General features: G+C 34.2%; 2 protein-coding genes and 1 pseudogene across 2 annotated transcripts; all 3 read right to left on the reverse strand.

The window, feature by feature from the left end:
- Window positions 1-3,863: 3,863 nt before the first annotated feature.
- LOC103700751 (tryptophan aminotransferase-related protein 2-like) lies at window positions 3,864-8,847 on the reverse strand. Its single transcript, XM_039122920.1, has 5 exons — window positions 8,579-8,847; window positions 7,082-7,385; window positions 5,229-5,506; window positions 4,808-5,109; window positions 3,864-4,297 (listed from the first exon to the last, which is right to left on the reverse strand). The coding sequence occupies exons 1-5, from the start codon at window positions 8,659-8,661 to the stop codon at window positions 4,113-4,115; spliced, it is 1,152 nt and encodes a 383-aa protein (XP_038978848.1). The 5' UTR covers window positions 8,662-8,847; the 3' UTR covers window positions 3,864-4,112.
- Window positions 8,848-13,549: 4,702 nt separating this feature from the next.
- Window positions 13,550-20,367, reverse strand: LOC103698699 (annotated as a pseudogene).
- Window positions 20,368-20,601: 234 nt separating this feature from the next.
- On the reverse strand, window positions 20,602-25,395 carry LOC108511861 (tryptophan aminotransferase-related protein 2-like). Its single transcript, XM_039122921.1, has 5 exons — window positions 25,295-25,395; window positions 23,753-24,056; window positions 21,884-22,161; window positions 21,463-21,764; window positions 20,602-20,945 (listed from the first exon to the last, which is right to left on the reverse strand). The coding sequence occupies exons 1-5, from the start codon at window positions 25,393-25,395 to the stop codon at window positions 20,761-20,763; spliced, it is 1,170 nt and encodes a 389-aa protein (XP_038978849.1). The 3' UTR covers window positions 20,602-20,760.
- Window positions 25,396-25,634: the final 239 nt, after the last annotated feature.

Raw genomic sequence — 25,634 nt, forward strand, 5'->3', positions numbered from 1 at the left:
TACTCCTAGTAGTTCTGGTAACTACCATCAACCATCTTCCACTATCCACATAAACAAGCACGATCATTCTGCAACACTGGACCGGTAGTCATACCTTGTCAATCTTTAACTTATTTTGATGCAACTTGTGTTGGTTGTCTTCCTTCATTCGACCTACAATATTAATTATTATTATAAATTAATAATTTTATTATAATTATAACATATTATTATTTTAATACTAATATATATATTTTTGATTAAAAACTAAAGAAAATAGAAGTAATACATTAAATTATTTCATAATATAACTATAAAGTACATAATGTCTTTTTGTTATAATTTAAAATTATAATTGAATACTAATATGGAAATAATATGATTAATAATATATTATAATATAATATATAGTAAATACTATATATATATCAATATGATATAATATATATAATACTGATATAATGTATTAGATATATTAATATACCAAATTTTCTGCTGGATTAAAGGGTATCTTTGTCCCCATACTTCAGCCTAGGATTATTGCCCTCGGGAGATCTTGGATGTCCAATTTTAAGGACGGATTTTTCATCATTAAGTTGGGGGTGCAATTTGAGGAGTGGGGGTGATTTAAGATCATTGCCACATAGAGTCACATATATGGTACAACAAATATGGTGATCTCATTACCTCTACCATCATCACTGATGATCTTGGGATGATCTTCTCATACCAAATGCCTTAATGAATTTTCCAACTTATTAATTGCCTGGATATAAATAAAGAAGATTGAGCTTTTCTTTTACTCAGTTGTAAGTTCCTCTTTGTAATGTATATTACTAGCAATGTAGAACATCATACTACATTTCAAACTTCTTACTACTGTTCTTGGCTAAAATTTTATACAGCGCTAGTCCAATGCCAGCCTATCCTAGAAACTATCATAATAAACCTCCATAGACTCCGATGCATATCCATGCTTTCTGTATATATTTGAAAAGATAATGATGGTTAAAATACAAAAATCCAATGAATCAGCAATTTGATACTTCATGATCAATACATATAGCTCAACACTAAAGAGTATAATCAAAGAAAGAATCCAAATTGTCCTATAAAATTTTTGATCACTTTAAATGATGTCAATATTGTAGGTTTACATTGTAACCGTAAATTTAAATATCGAAAGGTTCTTTTTTGATATATTGTAACGAGGCAAATGGATCACACTTAATGGAGAAAGATGCAGAATCTATTTACGAGAATCAAAAAAATTCATGATAAAGTTGAACCCTAGTTTTAGTGGCGGCAGAGTTGAACTAATAAATAATATCCTCTTCCATACTGACCAAGTTTTCCCCCTAATATCCTCTTCCATGGAAATGACACGCAATGAGAGTTATTGGTTTTGGTGATTCACAACCTAAAACGATATCCAAAGATGAAGGAAATATATAACTATAACAAAAGTTACCATAAAGCATACGAATTATAACCCGCTAGAGAAAACAAATAAATATGCATTACCTCTAACTTAGAAGAAAAGGCTTCTACCTCGCCAGGTGGTGGATAACACCAAAATTTTCCTTGCTTTCACATTCACTTGATAGATAGATGTTTCATGCAATCCTATTTTTTAGGCCATAAAGGGCTGTCAGAAAATGAAATTATAGCTTCATTCATCTCTTTTGAATTTTTGAATTCATTAAAGAAATATAAAATTTGTTTACCAAAAGAAAAGAAATCTAAAGTTTCTTAATTAATTGTTTAAAACACCTTATATCCATAAACATTGAACATTTAAAAATTTCCTGTTTCTTTTTCTTTTTCTTTCTTGAGTTTTTGGAGAGGAAAGTTGGGAGACCCATCAATTCATTTCAACAGAATAGAAATGTTTACAAAATAGTTTTAAGAAGCATAACTGATTGACATATACAAGTTTAGAAGATAATTTAGAAGAAGCAATAGAAGCCCATTTTGACATGAAAACCTTAATATTCTTGAGGATAATATTAGTCACCAAGAAGCTTGCCTTCTGAAGGTTCTATTGTTTCTTTAGTCCCAATTCCAATCTTTTCATAAAACTGTACATCCAAAGTAGATTCTCCTTTGTTTACAAATGAAATTACCAACTTTTGTTTTGTATATTAATTGCTTGAGTCAAGCTCTAACTATCAAATACACAAATTGTATGCTAACTCCAACACAACTCATGCTGGGACACTCAGGGAACATAGAAAGTACTTCTTTTCACCATCTGTCATTCACAAAATGTTGAAGAAAGAAAGTTGAGATGGGATACAACTCATGAAGAGATAGGCGGTTGATTACCAAGTGATGAGAAAAAATAACTTTTCTGTAGAAAGCATACGGAACCTTACAATATATATACAAAAAAAAACTTGGAAAATATTTTTCCCAAGGAGATTTTAATAGATGGTCCTGGCTTTGAGTTGTCAATATCATAGCATGATTAAACTTTTGCATAGAATCTACTGGGACCAAAAATTTTGTAGGATTTTTGGCTGCAATAAGTCTCTTTTTATTTGTGATGTAATTGGCTTTTTGTTCAACCATTAAACCCTTATCTTTAGATTAATGGGCTAGAAAGAGCGACATTACTTTCCAATTCACCAGATAGTTTGTGTCATTAACAACTAGGACATGGATTTTTTTGATTGCCTGGCTAGTAAAAATCTCAACTAAGTGAACCACCGACACTCTCAGCAACAAAGCCGGAGTGCCTAGGGTGCATATGTTGTTGTATGGGTCATGCATTCTGACCGCACGGATCGCACGTCCCGACAATACAAATCATGGGTCCCGTACATATGGGTCTCGAAACTTAGAAAAGTTTGATTTTAGTTTTGATCTTTATAATCTTTCTTTATGAGAAGTTTTGATGTTATAAAAAAAGTTAATAGTTAGAGCTTTTCGAGTTAGAATGGAACTTGAAATTCTACAATAAAAGTTGAAGAAAAGAGTCATTTTTTACTACTTATAAATATCCCCATTGAGGCTCATCATATAATTATACTTGAGATACTTAAATTCCTGATTAATGAGCATCCTCTTGTAAGAATTATTCCTACTTTCTCTCTATTCTCTCTCCTTTCCCATTTAGTGGATAAGTAGGATTTCCCAATGAGCATGTAAGAGATGTATCCCTGGAGTGGCCAGTCAGGATATTATTTTCTAGGCGTAGAAGAGAGTAATTGTGCCTGCTCCTCTTCCAACTATCATCCGCTCTATATTGTATGTGCCATAGTAAGATTTCTGCCACATCATAATTGGTTGCATCGACATACTCTTCCTCTTTTTAAGTTTTCAGCCCAAGTTCAATCCCTCCTCCCAAAATTAATAAGTTTGGGATAAAAAAGTGACCTCCACATCCTGAAAAAGTAACTTCTTAAAGAGAAGTTTTTGTTTTCTGATGGTTACTTTTTTCATGGATAAGCAAAAGGTTCATTGAGAGAAAAAAGTATATATATGTAGAAATGGTCTTTTTCCTTTCCTAGGTTCCTAACATGACTCTGGATCCCCACTACCTGAGTTTGAGTTTTCTCCCTCCCAAGTTCTCTGCATACCAGCTCTTAATATTTTGAATCTTGTTTCTAACATTTTACTATGAAGTTTCTTTTGATTCAGAACATATTCAGTTTTAGCTCTAGATCTTGTTAGTTCTTTAGCAGTTTTAGAACCCACTGGCTCTTCTTTTGTTGTCGATGGTTCTCGTTCATGACACCGAGAATTTGCTTACGACACTCACAGAGCCCCTCATTCTAGGAAAATGGGCCATTGGGCCACCTTTCTAAGCAGTGAAGCCTTGAACCAGTCACTGCAATCATGTTGGCTTAATCAAACATAACAGAGAAGTAGTCGTCAAGTCAAAAACACCATCATAATAAATGAAACAAATGAAAAAGTCTCTAAGAAAGGTAAAATTACAATTTGCCGTTAACAATATGCCCCACTCTTAGTGCTTGTTAGTTGGTATATAAGCCCCGGGGAGAGTGGTGCCAAAGAAGTAATTTAGCTAAATGCTGCTAATAAATATTTTGACGTCTCCAACATTAGGGAAGTAATGCTCCCACCGAGGTGAAAAGAAAGTATTGTCATCAACAACAAGCAGGAGCTCAATGAAGGGACGAAAGCCTTTCAGTGAAAAGATCAAATGTCTCATCTCGATCTATCATGCTAACTCGGGTATAGTTGGGACTTGCTCCAAAATAACTCCCACCTCGAGTAAGGATCTTGTGGGTCCTTAAGAAGCTCGCACAATCTTCTATTCCTTCTTTTTCACATTTCAACCATGCAAAGGCTGTAGAACAAAAGGATTAAAAAAATGAAGAAGAATAGAGAAACTTAAGTCAAATATAAGAAGCTGAAATTGATGTTACTTCTATCAAATAAACTAGCAACTTAGACTAGTCATAGATAGTTTTCTTCTAAAGTCAACAAGTTAATCAAGGAATTTTCATAGAAAGAACACCTGAACAATTATTCTATCATGATAATAACCTAAACATGGTATTTAAAACATGACAAGAGTAATTAAGCTGAGATAGAGATCGAGTATGCTGTACTCCTTCGATATGTGTGCTAAAATTTTAGGTATTTATATTTTAAATAGTGAAAAATCAACGTATTCATAAGGAGATGATGGTGTATATAAATAGGATCTCATATATTGGTGAAACCAAAGCGACTGGTACGTAGAGCGAAGCAAAAGCAAACTAGCTTACGAAATATTTATCAAAGTCTAATCTAACTTGCACTTCCAATTTTGAACATAAGAAATAGGTAAGTTTTAAAAACTACAATAACATACCAGGAAGAGTTTCAGCCTTCTCTCCGGTGAACTTGCAAGTTTCAGATGGGAACTCCGGCAAGCTAAAGATGCCTGAGGCTTTGACAGCTTCTCGTAACTTCTTCCATCGATCGACTAGAAGACGCCGGCCAAAATCGAAGAGCTTGTCTGGGTTTCCAGGGATTGGATGCTCATAGCTATCCGAGACTACTTTAAGAATCTTTGTTGCCCGAATCTGTGAGACTTTGGACACTCCAATTGTGCTTAGCTCTATAAATTTGGTCATCTTCCGAGCAACAGCAGCATCCTTCACTAGAGCCCACCTGTTTAACAAGGACCACAACCAAATTAGAGAAGTTTGCCTCATTCAATTTAACCATAGATTATTGAAAAGAAACCATCCTAATTTTATGAAAAATAGAAATTGAAGAGGCATAGCTACCCAAGACGAGATCCAGCATGGCCAATGCTCTTTGAGATAGTAAAGATCGAGATGTCATGATCTGCGGGGCTAGTAATTGGTGTATATTGAGGCCAATAGTAGGCCAGGTCATGGATTGTCTTCCCACCCTCAGACTTCAAGAATGCTTGCCTTAGAAAGCCATCAGGGTTGCTAGGAGAACAAACCAACTCAATATATGCATCACCCTTAAATGTGCATGCATCGCCAGCCCATCGAAAAAGTCCAGATCGAAGGTAATCCATCAGCGGTGCATATGACTGCAATTGAAAAGTTTGTTAAATTTGATCAGGAAAAATCATTTTCCAGCAACTTATCAATCTAAACCACAAGGGAAGCTGAATCATCTATGCTCCCTAATTTATGCAGTCTTGTCAAGTCAGCAGATCGTTAGGGCTATCATCATATCCATAGGTCGTGTCTATTTGAAATTAAACTAAGTTAGAACATATTAGGGTCAATTTCGATAATCCAGCAGGATTGGACTGAATATCCTACCAAAATTTGTGGCTAAGACCACCCATTTAAGAATGGCTCAATCAACCAAATATATCCTAGCCCAAAAAATGATCTCTATGGATTTTTTTTCTCTTGCAAACCAATAGGCCCATAGGCTGGAATTTAAACTAGGATTTGATGGGTCTTTAGAAAATGAGAGCCATATAGACCAATAGGATATATTTCTGCAGGATTCTTAGCCTAATTCTCTAGAAATATCCAAATAGGCCTTTAGTATGCTATAGATCTTGTGTGCAAAACTAAACAAAACATATTGTATTAAGGCTTTTCCAACATAAAATTACCAGAAGATAAATTGATGGGAGATATTGTGAGAATTAGCAGAAGCTCTCCTCTTAGAAAAAAAAAGAATTATCAGAAGCTAAGACAATAAAACTATGAATCAGACAAATGAAGAATAGCTACATTAAAAAATTTAGATGAAAACAAATACTGACACCTAGTTGGAGAAGAGCCATTCTCTTATACTACTTAAATTAGATTTGATGGCTTGTTGGAAAACATCATAGCAATTAATTTATATAAAGCTAATTAACTCAATCGGGTTATGAATCCATTACTCAAATATTTACTCAGGGAAAAAGTAATGAGTGCATCATGGTTGATCTCTATCCAACTTTCATTAACTTCGTAGGGCAATTTTTTTTAAATAAAGTAATGGGAACCCCCTCACATCAATTACATACTCTTTGATATGGACACCAGTACAAGTATAAAGTGTGGATACTTGCTGAAGTGTCATATTTTTTATGTCTTAAAATAAAGAGGGTCAATTCTTCTAGCTTTTTATATTTTTCTCACATATCTATATAAATTTGATATATAGTAGTCATTCCTAAGTGTTTGAAGCAAGTACTTTAAAATAAACTGAAGTACAAAACATCAACTCCTATATAGATTGAAAACATGAAGGGTTCTAAGCCTGATATATATTATTGATCTTTTATTGTTCAATCTAAACTTTTGAGACTCAACAAATGTATGATATTCATAATATTGCTTTGTCATTTCTTTCTTGTTAAACATTTTTCTTGGCTATAAAATGGCAAAGCAATATTATTTTTTAAAGAACAATTACATATATGTAAACCTTACCAAAAAAATATCTGGTAATTTTTAGTTTATAGCAATATTATTATTTTTTTCTTGATAATAAGGGAGGCCGCAAAATTGGCCATCCGGATATCAATATTACTTTTAATGATTAGTTTTATTTCCATAAACCTTATCTTAGATAGAACTAATACCCTTTAATTTATTGCTAGTCATATGTTTTACCTAATTATCAAATTTGGTGCAACGCAAGTAGAGATTACCGAGTAGTATGGGACGACAGACACCACATTCATTTGGTCGGGGGTATCCGAAGGTGATAAAGCATAGACCGCAGCTTGCAAGAGCTGGCTCGAGCCGGTGCCGACGATTAGGTGTTGATCCTCGGTCACAGCATTGCCTACGAGCTTGTGAAGGCGTCGTATCTCTCGAGCAAACTCGGGTTCAAGAAACCAGCAAAAGTTGGTCACATCTGAGAAATAACTTATCGTCTGCGAACTCAGAATGGTGATGGCCCCTTGATCCCCCATCCCTTTCCAAAATGATTCGTACATGGTTGGGTCTCCACTGCATCATTAGTTTGACATCAAAATTGTTATAATCAATGCTTTATATAGAGATGTGGTCTATTGACCTCATCTTTTTCCCTACATGTAGTTACTATGTTTGGTTAGGCTATATACAAGTTGCATATACAGCTTATTTAGCATGGTTGTGCAGTCTATATGCAACTCTCTTGACAATATATGTAAATATTAAAAATGTAGAGGAGTTTAATAACTGGACTGATCCTTTCTTTGATTGGACTTCAATACATGGTCTCTTGACCATTAGCATTTAATTCTTTGTAACAGACACTTTTATTACATATACTCATAATAGTTCTTATAAACAATTATATAAACCCTTCACATAGTTATATATTCCTGCACATACTTTTATCTATATATGCAACATTATTTATAACAATATATATATTGTGATATAACTATGTATAGCGGTTAGGGACTTGGAATTAAACTCAACATGGACTAAAAGTCGTGATCTAGTCAATGGAGGGACCGACTATTACATACATCAAAAATATATCACTCATATGTGCCAACATATGCGCCCATATATGATATAGGATTTTATAATGTTCGAAAATTTCAAAGAAAATATGAAATTATATAAAAGTTTGAAAAATAATTAGGATAATCAAGAATAACAAGACAAAGATGGTAGAATTATCGTTTCTATATATTTATTCCGGTCAATGGTATCATGGCTTCTAGCACCAAAATTAACAAATTCAGTTTAAATATCTAATCAAAAAATTGTCCAATTTTGGAACAAAATGTACACAATGAATGTTTGTTGCCTTCTAGAACATGAATTTTGTTCTTTTTCAAAAAAAAAAAATCTGTTTGGATATTCTCACAAGATTATGTTGAAAATTTTCTAGGAATCGAATCTATTGGCCTATCTAGCTTGCATTTTCTAGGAGTTTGTTTAAACCCAGTCTAGATTTTAGTTTTGGACTACAGGAAGAAAAAAAAAAGTCTCTATCGATATCTATATATATATATATATATATATATATATATATATATATATATATATATATATATATATATTTCTATTGAATATGGGTTGGATGGAGTTTGGGTATTTTTTCAACCCCAAGATCTCATCCCCAACTTCACCTTCGATGAGCGCATCCAACCAAACCAGCAAAAGCAAAAGCAAAAACATGGGGGGGTGATGAGGATACTCACACATCAAGATTAATGACGAAGTCCTTGGAGGCGGGGGGCTTGCCGCTGGTGTTGCTGACGACGGTCTCCTGCTTCGCGGCCATGTTCTCCTTATTCTGCTCCCCTTTTTGTCTTCCTCTCTCCTTCTTATTCTTCTTCTTCTATCCTTCGGCTCTCCCCATGGGCCTCTTTTTATATAAAGAGAAAGGCATACGCCGGTGGGACATGGGTAGCATTTAATGTCAACGGATAAGCCCTGGATTCCATTTCCCTTCTATCTTCTTTTGGCAAGTATCTTGGATTAGATTTCACCCTATCTCATTTTCTGCACCCTTATCCTAGAGCCCCGAATAAGATATGCACAAGATCACTTATATAGAGCCACAATTCCAATGAATGCAGATATCTTTTGTTGGTTGCTTAATTTGCGTTTCTCCTCCCGGGTTTGAAAAAAATTGAAGGTATAGAGGATTATTGCCAAGGATGGTTGTTTAGCCCTTACCGAAGTCCTTTCTTCCATGCAGCATACATGTGCGAATTGGAAGGAAGGATTGGATTGTTAGTTTCCAAAAAGAATAACATGAGTCTGAGAAAGTTGCTTCTTGTTTGCAATACTTGTTAGAATAAAATGAATTTTTAATTAAATTTTAACAAAAATAATCCAATCATATCAGAGAAATAGTTATCCAAATCTCTAAGAACTCATTTGATTCGTGAAAGAAGGAGAGAGAATGTCAAGCCCCAACTCGATGGCCCGAGTCGGGTGTGTGAGAGATGGTCGTACATCCCCAGGGTTAACACCATATGATATGCAGCCTTTTTACTCACACATATGTCATTCCAAACTCAGGCACTGGGAGATGCAAATAAACTAATACATTTATTCAAAAGAACATAATGATAATTTATTTGAATTGATTATTGAAGGATCCTTGATATAGAGTAACAATTTATACTGATACGTAACAATTGCCTTAAAAAATAATAACTATCCACTTTGATAGTTGCTTTGCATGTCTAATCGTTACTCCTAGTAGTTCTGGTAACTACTGTCAACTATCTTCCACTATCCACGTATACAAGCACGATCATTCTGCAACACTGGACCGGTAGTCATACCTTGTCAACCTTTAACTTATTTTGATGCAACTTGTGTTGGTTGTCTTCCTTCATTCGACCTACAATATTAATTATTATTATAAAATTAATAATTTTATTTATAATTATAACATATTATTATTTTAATATTAATGTATATATTTTTTATTTAAAAATAAGGTAAATAGAAGTAATATATTAAATTATTTCATAATATAACTATAAAGTACATAATGTCTTTTTGTTGTAATTTAAAATTATAATTGAATACTAATATGGAAATAATATGATTAATAATATATTATAATATAATACATAGTAAATACAATATATATATATATCAATATGATATAATATATATAATACTGATATAATGTATTAGATATATTAATATACCAATATTTTCTACTGGACTAAAGGGTATCTTTGTCCCCATACTTCAGCCTAGGATTATTGCCCTCAGGAGATCTTGGATATCCAATTTTAAGGAGGGATTTTCCATCATAAGTTGGGGGTGCAATTTGAGGAGTGGGGGTGATTTAAGATCATTGCCACATAGGGTCACCATATATGGTACAGCCAAATATGGTGATCTCATTACCTCTACCATCATCACTGTTGATCTTGGGATGATCTTCTCATACCAAATGCCTTAATAAATTTTCCAACTTATTAATTGCCTGGATATAAATAAAGAAGATTGAGCTTTTCTTTCATTCAGTTGTAAGTTCCTCTTTGTAATGTATATTACTGTCAACGTAGAACATCATACTACATTTCAATCTTCTTACTACTGTTCTGGGCTAAAGTTTTACACAGCCCTAGTCAATGCCAGCCTATCTTAGAAACTATCATAATAAACCTCCATAGACTCCGATGCATATCCATGCTTTCTGTATATATTTGAAAAGATGATGATGGTTAAAATACAAAAATCCAATGAATCAGCAATTTGATACTTCATGATCAACGCATATAGCTCAACACTAAAGAGTATAATCAAAGAAAGAATCCAAATTGTCCTATATAATTTTTGATCACCTTAAAGATGTCAATATGTAGGTTTACATTGTAACTATAAATTTAAATATCGAAAGGTTCTTTTTTGATATATTTAAGAGGCAAATGGATCACACTTAATGGAGAAAGTTGCAGAATCTATTTACGAGAATCAAAAAAATTCCATGATAAAGTTGAACCCCTAGTTTTAGTATGGCAGAGTTGAACTAATAAATAATATCCTCCTCCATAGTGACCAAGTTTTCCCCCTAATATCCTCTTCTATGGATATGACACGCAATGAGAGTTATTGGTTTTGGTGATTCACAACCTAAAACATATCCAAGGATGAAGGAAATATATAACTATAACAAAAGTTACCATAAATTATACGAATTATAACCCGCTAGAGAAAACAAATAAATATGCATTAACTCTAACTTAGAAGAAAAGGCTTCTACCTCGCGAGGTGGTGGATAACACCAAAATTTCCTTGCTTTCACATTCACTTGATAAATAGATGTTTCATGCAATCCTATTTTTTAGGCCATAAAGGGCTGTCAGAAAATGAAATTATAGCTTCATTCATCTCTTTTGAATTTTTGAATTCATTAAAGAAATATAAAATTTGTTTACCAAAAAAAAAAGAAATCTAAAGTTTCTTAATTAATTGTTTAAAACACCTTATATCCATAAACATTGAACATTTAAAAATTTCCTATTTCTTTTCTTTTTCTTTCTTGAGTTTTTGGAGAGGAAAGTTGGGAGACCCATCAATTCATTTCAACGGGATAGAAATGTTTACAAAATAGTTTTAAGAAGCATTACTGATTGACAGATACAAGTTTAGAAGATAATTTAGAAGAAGCAACAGAAGCCCATTTTGACATGAAAACCTTAATATTCTTGAGGATAATATTAGTCACCAAGAAGCTTGCCTTCTGAAGGTTCTATTGTTTCTTTAGTCCCAATTCCAATCTTTTCATAAAATCGTACATCCAAAGTACATTCTCCTTTGTTTAAAAATGAAATTACCAACTTTTGTTTTGTATATTAATTGCTTGAGTCAAGCTCTAACCATCAGATACACAAATTGTATGCTAACTCCAACACAACTCATGCTAGATCACTCAAGGAACATAGAAAGTACTTCTTTTCACTATCTGTGATTCACAAAATGTTGAAGAAAGAAAGTTGAGGTGGGATACAACTCATGAAGAGATAGGCGGTTGATTACCAAGTGATGAGAAAAAATAACTTTTCTGTAGAAAGCATATGGAACCTTACAATGTATATACAAAAAAAAAGAACTTGGAAAATATTTTTCCCAAGGAGATTTTAATAGATGGTCCTGGCTTTGAGTTGTCAATATCATAGCATGATTAAACTTTTGCATAGAATCTATTGGGACCAAAAATTTTGTAGGATTTTTGGCTGAAATAAGTCTCTTTTTATTTGTGATGTAATTGGCTTTTTGTTCAACCATTAAACCCTTATCTTTAGATTAATGGGCTAGAATGATCCACATTACTTTCCAATTCACCAGATAGTTTGTGTGTCATTAACAACTAGGACATGGATTTTTTTGATTGCCTGGCTAGTAAAAATCTCAACTAAGTGAACCACCGACACTCTCAGCAACAAAGCCGGAGTGCCTAGGGTGCATATGTTGCTGTATGGGTCATGCATTCTGACCGCACGGATCGCACGTCCTGACAATACAAATCATGGGTCCCGCACATATGGGTCTCGAAACTTAGAAAAGTTTGATGTTAGTTTTGATTTTTATAATCTTTCTTTATGAGAAGTTTTGATGTTATAAAAAAAGTTAATAGTTAGAGCTTTTCGAGTCAGAATGGAACTTGAAATTCTACAATAAAAGTTGAAGAAAAGAGTCATTTTTTACTACTTATAAATATCCCCATTGAGGCTCATCATATAATTATACTTGAGATACTTAAATTCCTGATTAATGAGAATCCTCTTGTAAGAATTATTCCTACTTTCTCTCTATTCTCTCTCCTTTTCCATTTAGTGGATAAGTAGGATTTCCCAATGAGCATGTAAGAGATGTATCCCTGGAGTGGCCAGTCAAGATATTATTTTCTAGCTGTAGAAGAGAGTAATTGTGCCTGCTCCTCTTCCAACTATCATCCATTCTATATTGTATGTGCCATAGTATGGTTTCTGCCACATTATAATTGGTTGCATCGACATACTCTTCCACTTTTTAAGTTTTCAGCCCAAGTTCAATCCCTCCTCCCAAAATTAATAAGTTTGGGATGAAAAAGTAAACTCCACATCCCGAAAAAGTAACTTCTTAAAGAGAAGTTTTTGTTTTCTGATGGTTACTTTTTTCATGGAAAAACAAAAGGTTCTTTGAGAGAAAAAAGTATATATGTAGAAATGGTCTTTTTCCTTTCCTAGGTTCCTAACACGACTCTGGATCCCCACTACCTGAGTTTGAGTTTTCTCCCTTCCAAGTTCTCTATATACCGGCTCTTAATATTTTGAATCTTGTTTCTAACATTTCACTATGAAGTCTCTTTTGATTCAGAATATATTCAGTTTTAGCTCTAGATCTTGTTAGTTCTTTAGCAGTTTTAGAACCCACTGGCTCTTCTTTTGTTGTCGATGGTTCTCGTTCATGACACCGAGAATTTGCTTACGACACTCACAGAGCCCCTCATTTTGGGAAAATGGGCCATTGGGCCACCTTTCTAAGCAGTGAAGCCTTGAACCGGTCATTGCAATCATGTTGGCTTTAATCAAACATAATAGAGAAGTAGTCATCAAGTTATATATATATATATATATATATATATATATATCAAAATCACCATCATAATAAATGAAACAAATGAAAAAGTATCTAAGAAAGGGAAACGCCCCACGCAGTTATTTATCCAAAAAATGCCGATAGAATTACAATTTGCCGTTAACAACATGCCACACTCTAAGTGCTTGTTAGTTGGTAAGCCTCGAGGAGAGTGGTGCCAAAGAAGTAATTTAGCTAAAAGCTACTGATAAATATTTTGATATCTCCAACATTAGGGAAGTAATGCTCCCACCGAGGTGAAAAGAAACTATTGTCATCAACAACAAGCAGGGGCTCAATGAAGGGACGAAAGCCTTTCAGTGAAAAGATCAAATGTCTCATCTCGATCTATCATGCTAACTCGGGTATAGTTGGGACTTGCTCCAAAATAACTCCCACCTCGAGTAAGGATCTTGTGGGTCCTTAAAAAGCTCGCACAATCTTCTATTCCTTCTTTTTCACATTTCAACCATGCAAAGGCTGTAAAACAAAAGGATTAAGAAAAATGAAGAAGAACAGAGAAACTTAAGTCAAATATAAGAAGCTGAAATTTATGTTACTTCTATCAAATAAACTAGTTACTTAGACTAGTCATAGATAGTTTCCTTCTGAAGTCAACAAGTTAATCAAGACTGGTATTTAGAGCGAAGCAGAAGCAAACTAGCTTACAAAATATTCATCAAAGCCTAATCTAACTTGCACTTCCAATTTTGAACATGAGAAACAGGTAAGTTTTAAGAACTATAGTCACATACCAGGAAGAGTTTCAGCCTTCTCCCCGGTGAACTTGCAAGTTTCAGATGGGAACTCCGGCAAGCTAAAGATTTTTGAGGCTTTGACAGCTTCTCGTAACTTCTTCCACCGATCGACTGGAAGACGCCGGCCAAAATCGAAGAGCTTGTTTGGTTTTTCAGGGATTGGATGCTCATAGCTATCTGAGACTACTTTAAAAATCTTTGCTACTTGAATCTGTGAGACTTTGGACACTCCAATGGTGCTTCGATCTATAAATTTGGTCATCTTCTGAGCAACAGCAGTGTCCTTCACTAGAGCCCACCTGTTTAACAAAGACCTCAACTAAATTAGAGAAGTTTGCTCATTCAATTTAACCATAGATTATTGAAAAGAAACCATCCTAATTTTATGGAAAATAGAAATTGAAGAGGCATAGCTACCCAAGAGGAGATCCAGCATGGCCAATGCTCTTTGAGACAGTAAAGATCGAGATGTCATGATCTGCTGGGTTAGTAATTGGTGTATATTGAGGCCAATAGTAGGCCAGGTCATGGATTGTCTTCCCACCCTCAGACTTCAAGACTGCTTGCCTTCGAAAGCCATCAAGGTTGCTAGGAGAACAAACCAACTCAATATATGCATCACCCTTAAATGTGCATGCATCCCCAGCCCATCGAAAAAGTCCAGATCGAAGGTAATCCATCAGCGGTGCATATGTCTGCAATTGAAAATTTTGTTAAATTTGATCAGAGAAAATTATTTTCCAATAACTTATCAATGTAAAACCACAAGAGAAGCTCAATCATCTATGCTCCCAAATTTATGCAGTCTTGTCAAGTCAACAAATCGTTAGGGCTATCATCATATCCATAGGTTGTGTCTATTTGAAATTAAACTAAGTTAGAACATATTAGGGTCAATTTGGATAATCCAGTAGGATTGGACGAATATCCTACCAAAATTCATGGCTACGGCAGCCCATTTAAGCATGGTTCAATCAACCAAATATATCCCGGCCCAAATCCTATAGGAAGAGAAAAATGATCTCTATGGATTTTTTTTTCTCTTGCAGACCAATAGGCCCATAGGCCAGAATTTAAACTAGGATTTGATGTGTCTTTAGAAAATGAGAGCCAAAGAGACCAATAGGATAGATTTCTGCAGGATTTTTAGCCTAATTCTATAGAAATATCCAAATAGGCCTTTAGCATGCTATAGATCTTGTGTACAAAACTAAACTAAACATATTGTATTAAGGCTTTTCCAACATAAAATTATCAGAAGATAAATTGATGGAAGATATTGTGAGAATTAGTAGAAGCACTCCTCTCAGGGAAGAAAAGAATTATCAGAATCTAGGACAATGAAACTATGAAACGGGCAAGAATAGCTACATTAAAAAATTTAGATGAAAAACAAATACTGACACCTAGTTGGAGAAGAGCCATTCTCTTATACTGCTTAAATTAGATTTAATGGCTTGTTGGAAAACAACATAGCAACTAATTTATATAAGGCTAATTAACTCAATCGGGTTATGAATCCATTAATCAAATATTTACTCGGGGAAAAAGTAATGAGTGCATCATGGTTGATCTCTATCCAACTTTCAGTAACTTTGTAGGGCAATTTTTTTTAAATAAAGTAATGGGAACCCCCTCACATCAATTACATACTCTTTGATATGGACACCAGTGCAAGTATAAAGTGTGGATACTTGCTGAAGTGTCATATTCTTTTATGTCTTAAAATAAAGAGGGTCAATTCTTCTAGCTTTTTATATTTTTCTCACATATCTATATAAATTTGATATATAGTAGTCATTCCTAAGTGTTTGAAGCAAGTACTTTAAAATAAACTGAAGTACAAAACATCAACTCCTATATAGATTGAAAACATGAAGGGTTCTAAGCCTGATATATATTATTGATCTTTTTTTGTTCAATCTAAACTTTTGAGACTCAACAAATGTATGATATTCATAATATTGCTTTGTCATTTCTTTCTTGTTAAACATTTTTCTTGGCTATAAAATAGCAAAGCAATATTATTTTTTTAAAGAATAATTACATATATGTAAACCTTACCAAAAAAATATCAAGTAAGTTTTAGTTTATAGCGATATTCTTTTTTTCTTGATGATAAAGGAGGCCACAAAACCGGCCACCCGGATATCAATATTACTTTTAATGATTAGTTTTCTGTTCATAAACTATATCTTAGATAGAACTAATACCCTTTAATTTATTGCTAATCATATATTTTACCTAAGCATCAAATTTGGTGCAATGCAAGTTGAGATTACCAAGTAGTAAGGGACGGCAGACACAACGTTCATTGGGCTGGGGGTATCCGATGGTGATAAAGCATAGATTGCAGCTTGCAAGAGCTGGCTCGACCCTGTGCCAACAATTAGGTATCGATCCTCGGTCACAGCGTTGCCTACGAGCTTGTGAAGGCGTCGTATCTCTCGAGCAAACTCGAGTTCAAGAAATCAGCAAAAGTTGGTCACGTCCGAGAAATAACTTATCGTCTGCCAACTCGAAATAGTGATGGCCCCTTGATCCCCCATCCCTTTCCAAAATGACTCGTACATGGTTGGGTCTCCACTGCATCATTTGTTTGACATCAGAATTGTTATAATCAATGCTCTACATAGAGATGTGGTCTCTTGACCTCATCTTTTTCCCCATATGTAGTTACTATGTTTGGTTAGGCTATATACAAGTTGCATATACAGCTTATTTAGCATGTTTGTGCAGTCTATACGCAGCTCTCTTGACAATATATGTAAATATTAAAAATGTAGAGGAGTTTAATAACCAGTTTGATCCTTTCTTTGATTGGAATTCAATACATGGTCTCTTGACCATTAGCATTTAATTCTTGGTAATGGACACTTTTATTACATATACTCACAATAGTTCTTACACACAGTTATATCAACCCTTCACATAGTTATTTGTTCCTGCACATACTTATATCCATATGTACAACATCACTTATAACAATATATATATGTATATATATGTGTATATATATCTATATATATTATGATAAAACAACGTAAAACGGTTAGGAACTTGGAATTAAACTCAACATGGACTAAAAGATGTGATCCGGTCATATGTACCAACATATGTGCCCATATATGTTATAGGATTTTATAATGTTAGGAAATTTCAAAGAAAATATGAAATTATATAAAAATTTGAAAAATAATTAGGATAATTAAGAATAACAAGACAAATATGGCACAATTATTGTTTCTATGTATCTATTCCGGTCAACGGTATCATGGCTTCTAGCACCATAATTAACAAATTAACTTTAAATATCTGATCAAAAAATTGTTCAATTTTGGAACAAAATGTATACCATGAATGTTTGTTGCCTTTTAGAACATGAATGTTGTTCTCTTTCACAAAAAAAATCTGTTTGGATATTCCTACAAGATTGTATTGAAAATTTTATAGGATTCGAATCTATTGGCCTATCTAGCTTGTATTTTTTTGGAGTTTGTCTAAACCCAGTCTAGATTTTAGTTTTGGACTGCAGGAAAAAAATCTCTCTCTCTCTCTCTCTCTCTCTCTCTCTCTCTCTCTATATATATATATATATATATATATATATATATATATATATTGGATATGTGTTGGATGGAGGTTTGGTATTTTTTCAACTGCAAGATCTCATCCCCAACTTCACCTTCGGTGAGGGCATCCAACCAAACCAACAAAAACTAAAGCGTGGGGGGTGGTGAGGATAATCACGCATCGAGATTAACGATGGAGTCCTTGGAGGTGGGGGGGCTTGCCGTTGGTGTTGCTGATGACGGTCTCTTGATTCGCAGCCATGTTCCTCTTCCATGGAGATGACGTGCAATAAGAGTTATTGGTTTTGTTGATTCACAAACTAAAACATAGTCAAGGATGAAGGAAATATATAACTATAACAAAAGTTACCATAAATTATATGAATTATAACCCGCTAGAGAAACCAAATGAACATGCATTACCTCTAACTTAGTACAAAAGGCTTCTGCCTCCCCAGGTGGTGGATAACACCAAAATTTCTTTGCTTTCACATTCACTTGATAAATAGATGTTTCATGCAATCCTATTTTTTAGGCCATAAAGGGCAGTTAGAAAATGAAATTATAGCTTCATTCATGTCTTTTCAATTTTTGAATTCATTAAAGAAATCTAAAGTTTGTTTATCAAGAAAAAAAAGAAATCTAAAGTTTCTTAATTAGTAGTTTAAAACACCTTATATCCATAAACATTGAACATTTAAAAATTTAATGTTTCTTTTTCTTTTTCTTTCTTGAGTTTTTGGAGAGGAAAGTTGGGAGCCCATCAATTCATTTCAATAGAATTGAAATGTTTACAAAATAGTTTTAAGAAGCATAACTGATCGACAGATACAAGTTTAGAAGATAATTTAGAAGAAGCAACAGAAGCCCATTTTGACATGAAAACCTTGATATTCTTGAGGAAAATATCAACCATTACGAAGCTTGCCTTCTGAAGGTTCTATTGTTTCTTTAGTTCCAATCCCAACCTTATCATTAAACTGTACATCCAAAGTAGATTCGCCTTTGTTTGAAAATGAAATTACCAACTTTTCTTTTGTATATTTACTCCTTGAGTCAAGCTCTAACTATTAGATACACAAATTGTATGCTAACTCCAACACAATGCCTGGTGGATCAGTCAGAGAACATAAAAAGTACTTCTTTTCACTATCTGTGATTCACAAAATATTGAAGAGAGGAAGTTGAGGTGGGATACAACTCATGAAGAGATAAGCGGTTCATTACCAAGTGATAAGAAAAAAAACTTTTCCATAGAAAGCATAACGAACCTTACAACGTATATACAAATAAAAAAAAGGAACTTGGAAAATATTTTTCCCAAGGATATTTTAGTGGATAGTCCTGGCTTTGAGTTGTTAATATCATAGCATGATCAAACTTTTGCAAAGAATCTCCTAGGACCAAAAATTTTGTAGAATTTTTGGCTACAATATGTCTCTTTTTGTTAGTGATGTATTTGGCTTTTTGTTCAACCATTGAACCCTTGTCTTTAGGTTAATGGGCTAGAATGTGCCACATTACTTTCCAATTCATTAGATAGTTTGTGTGTATTAACAACTAGGACATGAATTTTTTTGATTGCCTAGCCAGTAAAAATCTCAACCAGGTGATCCACCGACACTCTCAGCAACGATGTTGGAGTGCCTAGGGTACACATGCGGCCACATGGGTCATGGATTCTGACCGCACGGATTGCATGTCCCGATAATACAAATCACGGGTCCCATACATATGGGTCTCGAAACTCAATATAAGTTTAGTCTTATTAGAAAAGTTTGATTTAGTCTCGATTTTTATAAACTTTCTTTATGAGAACTTTTGATATTATAAGAAAAGTTAATAGTTAGAGCTTTTCGAGTTAGAATGGAACTTGAAATTCTACAATAAAAAGTTGAAGAAAAGAGTCATTTTATACTTCTTATAAATATCCCCATGGAGGCTCATCTTATAATTATACTTGAAATACTTAAATGACTGATTAATGATAATTCTCTTGTAAGAATTATTCCTGCTTTCTCTTTATTCTCTCTCTTTTCCCATTTAGTAGATTCGTAGGATTTGCGAGTGAGCATGTAAGAGATGTATCCCTGGAGTGGCCAGTCAAGATAGTATTTTCTAGCCTTACAAGTGAGTAATTGCACCTGCTCCTCTTCCAACTATCATCCTCTCTATATTGTATTTGCCATAGTAAGGTTTCTGCCATGTTTTTCATGGAAAAGCAAAAGGTTCATTGAGAGAAAAAAAGTATATATCAAGAAATGGTCTTTTTTCTTTCCTAGCTTTCCAACATGACTCTGGATCCCCACTTCCTGAATGTGAGTTTTCTCCCTTCCAAGTTCTCAGTATGCCAGCTCTTAATATTTTGAATCGTTGCTTCTAACATTTTACCATGAAGTCTCTTTTGATTAAGAACATATTCAGTTTTAGCTCTAGATCTTGTTAGTTCTTTAGCTGTTTTAGAACACACTAGCTCTTCTTTTGTAGTCGATGGTTCTCATTCATGACACATTGAATTTGCTTACGCCACTCACAGAGCCCCTCATTTTGGGGGAAAAAGGCCATTTGGCCACCTTTCTAAGCAATGAAGCCTTGATCCAGTCACCGCAATTATGTTGGCTTTAATCAAACAAAATAGAGAAGAAGTCATCAAGTTTTATATATATATATATATATCAAAAACACCATCATAATAAATGAAACAGATGAAAAAGTATCTAAGCGAGCGAAATACCCCAAGCAGTTATTTATCCCAAAAATGCCGATAGAATTACAATTTGCCGTTAACAACATGCCACACTCTTAGTGCTTGTTAGTTGGTAAGCCTCGGGAAGAGTGGTGCTAAAGAAGTAATTTAGCTAAGAGCTGCTGATAAATATTTTGATGTCTCCAACATTAGGGAAGTAATGCTCCCACCGAGGTGAAAAGAAAGTATTGTCATCAACAACAAGCAGGAGCTCAATGAAGGGATGAAAGCCTTTCAATAAAAAGATCAAATGTCTCGTCTCGATCTATCATGCTAACCCGGGTATAGTTGGGACCTGCTCCAAAATAACTCCCACCTCGAGTAAGGATCTTGTGGCTCCTTAAAAAGCTCGCACAATCTTCTATTCCTTCTTTTTCACATTTCAACCATGCAAATGCTGTAAAACAAAAGGATTAACAAAAAAAAGAAGAAGAATAGAGAAAATTAGGTCAAATAAAAGAAGCTGAAATTTATGTTACTTCTATCAAATAAACTACCTACTTAGACTAGTCATAGATAGTTTCCTTCTGAAGTCAATGAGTTAATCAAGGAATTTTCATAGCAAGAACACCTAAACAGTTATTCTATTCATGATAATAACCTAAACATGTTATTTAAAACATGACAAGAGTAATTAAGCTGAGATGGAGATCGAATATGCTGTATTCCTTCGATATGTGTGCTAAAATTTTAAGTATTTAAATTCTAAATAATGAAAAAAAATCCATGTATTCGCAAGGAGATGACGGTCTATATAAATAGGATCTCACGCATTGATGAGACCAAAGCGACTGGTACGTAGAGCGAAGCAGAAGCAAACTAGCTTATGAAATATTCATCAAATCCTAATCTAACTTGCACTTCCAATTTTGAACATGAGAAACAGGTATGTTTTAAAAGCTGCAGTCACATACCAGGAAGAGTTTCAGCCTTCTCCCCGGTAAATTTGCAAGTTTCAGATGGGAACTCCGGCAGGCTAAAGATGCCTGAAGCTTTGATAGCTTCTCGTAACTTCTTCCACCGATTGACTAGAAGGCGCCTGCCAAAATCGAAGAACTTGTCTGGGTTTTCAGGGATTGGATTCTCATAGCTATCCGTGACTACTTTAACAATCTTTGCTGCTCGAATCTGTGAGACTTTGGACACTCCAATTGTGTTTAGCTCTATAAATTTGGTCATGTTCCGAGCAACAACGGTGTCCTTCACTAGAGCCCACCTGTTTAACAAGGACCTCAACTAAATTAGAGAAGTTTGCCTCATTCAATTTAACTATAGATTATTGAAAAGAAACCATCCTAATTTTATGGAAGATAGAAATGGAAGAGGCATAGCTACCCAAGACGAGATCCAGCATGGCCAATGCTCTTTGAGATAGTAAAGATTGAGATGTCATGATCTGCTGGACTAGTAATTGGTGTATATTGAGGCCAATAGTAGGCCAGGTCATGAATTGTCTTCCCACCCCCAGACTTCAAGATTGCTTGCCTTAGAAAGCCATCAGGGTTGCTAGGAGAACAGACTAACTCAATATATGCATCACCCTTAAACATGCATGCATCCCCAGCCCATCGAAAAAGTCCAGATCGAAGGTAATCCATCAACGGCGCATATGTCTACAATTGAAAAGGTTGTTAAATTTGATCAGAAAAAAATATTTTCCAGCAGCTTATCAATCTAAAACCACAAGAGAAGCTCAATCATCTATGCTCTCTAATTTATGCAGTCTTGTCAAGTCAGCAAATCATTAGGGCTATCATCATATCCATAGGTCGTGTCTATTTGAAATTAAACTAAGAACATATTAGGGTCAATTTGGATAATCCAGCAAGATTAGATTGAATATCCTACCAAATTTGTGGCTAAGGCCGCCCATTTAAGCATGGCTCAATCAACCAAATATATCCCAGCACAAATCCTATAGAAAGAGAAAAATGATCTCTATGGATTTTTTTTCTCTTGCAGACCGATAGGCCCATAGGCTGGAATTTAAATTGGAATTTGATGGGTCTTTAGAAAATGAGAGCCATATGAACCAATAGGACAGATTTCTGTAGGATTTTTAGCTTAATTCTGTAGAAATATCCAAATAGGCCTTTAGTATGCCTTAGATCTTGTGTACGAAACTGAACAAAACATATTGTATTATCGCTTTTCCAGCATAACATTATTAGAAGATAAATTGATGGAAGATATTGTCAGAATTAGCAGAAGCTCTCCTCTAGAAAAAAAAAGAATTATCAAAAGCTAAGACAATGAAACTATGAATCAGACAAATGAAAAATATTTACATTAAAAAATTTAGATCAAAAACAAACACTAACACCTAGTTGGAGAAGAGTCATTCTCTTATACTATTTATATTAGATTTAATAGATTGCTGGAAAACAACATAGCAATTAACTTGTATAAGGCTAATCAACTCAATCGGGTTATAAATCCATTAATCACATATTTACTCGGGAAAAAAGTAATGAGTGCATCATGGGAACCACCTAGTTGATCTCTATCCAACTTTCATTAATTTTATGGTGCATATTTTGTTAAATAAAGTAATGGGAACCACCTCACATCTATTACATGCTCTTTGATATGGACATCAGTGCAATTATAAAGTGTGGATACCTGTTGAAGTGTCATATTCTTTTATGTCTCAAAAAAAAGAGTGTCAATTCTTCTAGCTTTTTATATTTTTCTCACATATCTATATAAAATTGATATATAGTAGTCATTCCTAAGTGTTTGAAGCAAGTACTTTAAAATAAACTGAAGTACAAAACATCAACTCCGATATAGATAGAAAACATGAAGGGTTCTAAGCCTGATATATATTATTGATCTTTTCTGTTCAATCTAAACTTTTGTGACTCAACAAATGCATGATATTCATAATATTGCTTTGTCATTTCTTTCTTGTTAAACATTTTTTTTGGTTATAAAATGGCAAAGCAATATTATTTTTAAAGAACAATTATATATATGTAAACCTTACCAAAAAAATATCAAGTAAGTTGTAGTTTATAGCAATATTTTTTTTCTTGACGATAAAGGAGGCGGCAAACCGGCCACCCGGATATCAATATTAATTTTAATGATCAATTTGCTGTTCATAAACCTTATCTTAGATAGAACTAATACCCTTTAATTTATTGCTAGTCATATATTTTACCTAAGCATCAAATTTGGTGCAATGCAAGTAGAGATTACCGAGTAGTAAGGGACGGCAGACACAACATTCATTGGGTTGGGGGTATCCGATGGTGATAAAGCATAGACTGCAGCTTGCAAGAGCTGGCTCGAGCCTGTGTCGACGATTAGGTATCGATCCTCAGTCACAGCGTTGCCTACGAGCTTGTGAAGGCGTCGTATCTCTCGAGCAAACTCGGGTTCAAGAAACCAGCAAAAGTTGGTCACGTCTGAGAAATAACTTATCGTCTGCGAACTCGAAATGGTGATGGCCCCTTGATCCCCCATCCCTTTCCAAAATGACTCGTACATGGTTGGGTCTCCACTGCATCATTTGTTTGACATCAGAATTGTTATAATCAATGCTCTACATAGAGATGTGGTCTCTTGACCTCATCTTTTTCCCCACATGTAGTTATTATGTTTGGTTAGGCTATATACAAGTTGCATATACAGCTTATTTAGCATGGTTGTGCAGTCTATATGGAGCTCTCTTGACAATATATGTAAAGATTAAAAATGTAGAGGAGTTTAATACCCGGTCTGATCCTTTCTTTGATTGGACTTCAATACATGGTCTCTTGACCATTAGCATTTAATTCTTGGTAATCAACACTTTTATTACATATACTCATAATAGTTCTTACACACAGTTATATCAACCCTTCACATAGTTATATGTTCCTGCACATACTTATATCCATATGTACAACATTATTTATAACAATATATATATATATAGTGATATAACTACGTAGAGCGATTAGGGACTTGGAATTAAACTCAACATGGACTAAAAGTTGTGATCCGGTCAATGGAGGGACCGGCTATTAAATACATCAAAAATATATCAGTCATATGTGCCAACATATGCGCCTATATATGATATAGGATTTTATAATGTTAGGAAATTTCAAAGAAAATATGAAATTATATAAAAATTTGAAAAATAATTAGGATAATTAATAATAATAAGACAAAGATGGCAGAATTATTGTTTCTATGTATTTATTCCGGTCAACGGTATCATGGCTTCTAGCACCATAATTATTAACTTTAAATATCTAATCAAAATTGGCCAATTTTGGAACAAAATGTATACCATGAAAGTTTGTTGCCTTTTAGAACATGAATTTTATTCTTTTTCAAAAAAAAAAAATCTGTTTGGATATTCCTACAAGATTGTGTTGAAAATTTTATAGGAATCGGATCTTTTGGCCTATCTAGCCTGTATTTTTTAGGAGTTTGTCTAAAACCAGTCAAGATTTTAGTTTTGGGCTGCAGGAAGAAAAATCTCTCTCTCTCTCTCTCTCTCTCTCTCTCTCTCTCTCTCTCTCTCTCTCTCTATATATATATATATATATATATATATATATATATATATATATATATATATATATATATATATATATATATATATATATATATATTCTATTGGATATGTGTTGGATAGAGGTTGGGTATTTTTTCAACTGCAAGATCTCATCCCCAACTTCACCTTCCGTGAGGGCATCCAACCAAACCAACAAAAACTAAAGCGCGGGGGGTGGTGAGGATACTCACGCATCGAGATTAACAACGGAGTCTTTAGAGGTGGGAGGCTTGCCGCTGGTGTTGCTGATGACAGTCTCTTGCTTCGCGACCACGTTCTCGTTATTCTGCATTTCTGCTCCATCCCTTTCGTCTCCCTCTCTTCTTCTTCTTCTTCTTCTTCTTCTTCTACCCTTCGAATCTCCCCATGGGCCTCTTTATATATAAAGAGAAGGGCATATGCCAGATTCGGCAAGACATGGGTAGCATTTAGTGTCAACAAATAAGCCCAGGATTTCATTTCCCTTCTAGCTTCTTTTGGCAAGTATCTTGGATTAGATTTTATCTGATCTCATTTTTTGCACCCTTATCC

This window comes from Phoenix dactylifera, unplaced genomic scaffold (assembly GCF_009389715.1).
Source record: "Phoenix dactylifera cultivar Barhee BC4 unplaced genomic scaffold, palm_55x_up_171113_PBpolish2nd_filt_p 001879F, whole genome shotgun sequence".
In the NCBI taxonomy this organism is placed as follows: domain Eukaryota; kingdom Viridiplantae; phylum Streptophyta; class Magnoliopsida; order Arecales; family Arecaceae; genus Phoenix; species Phoenix dactylifera.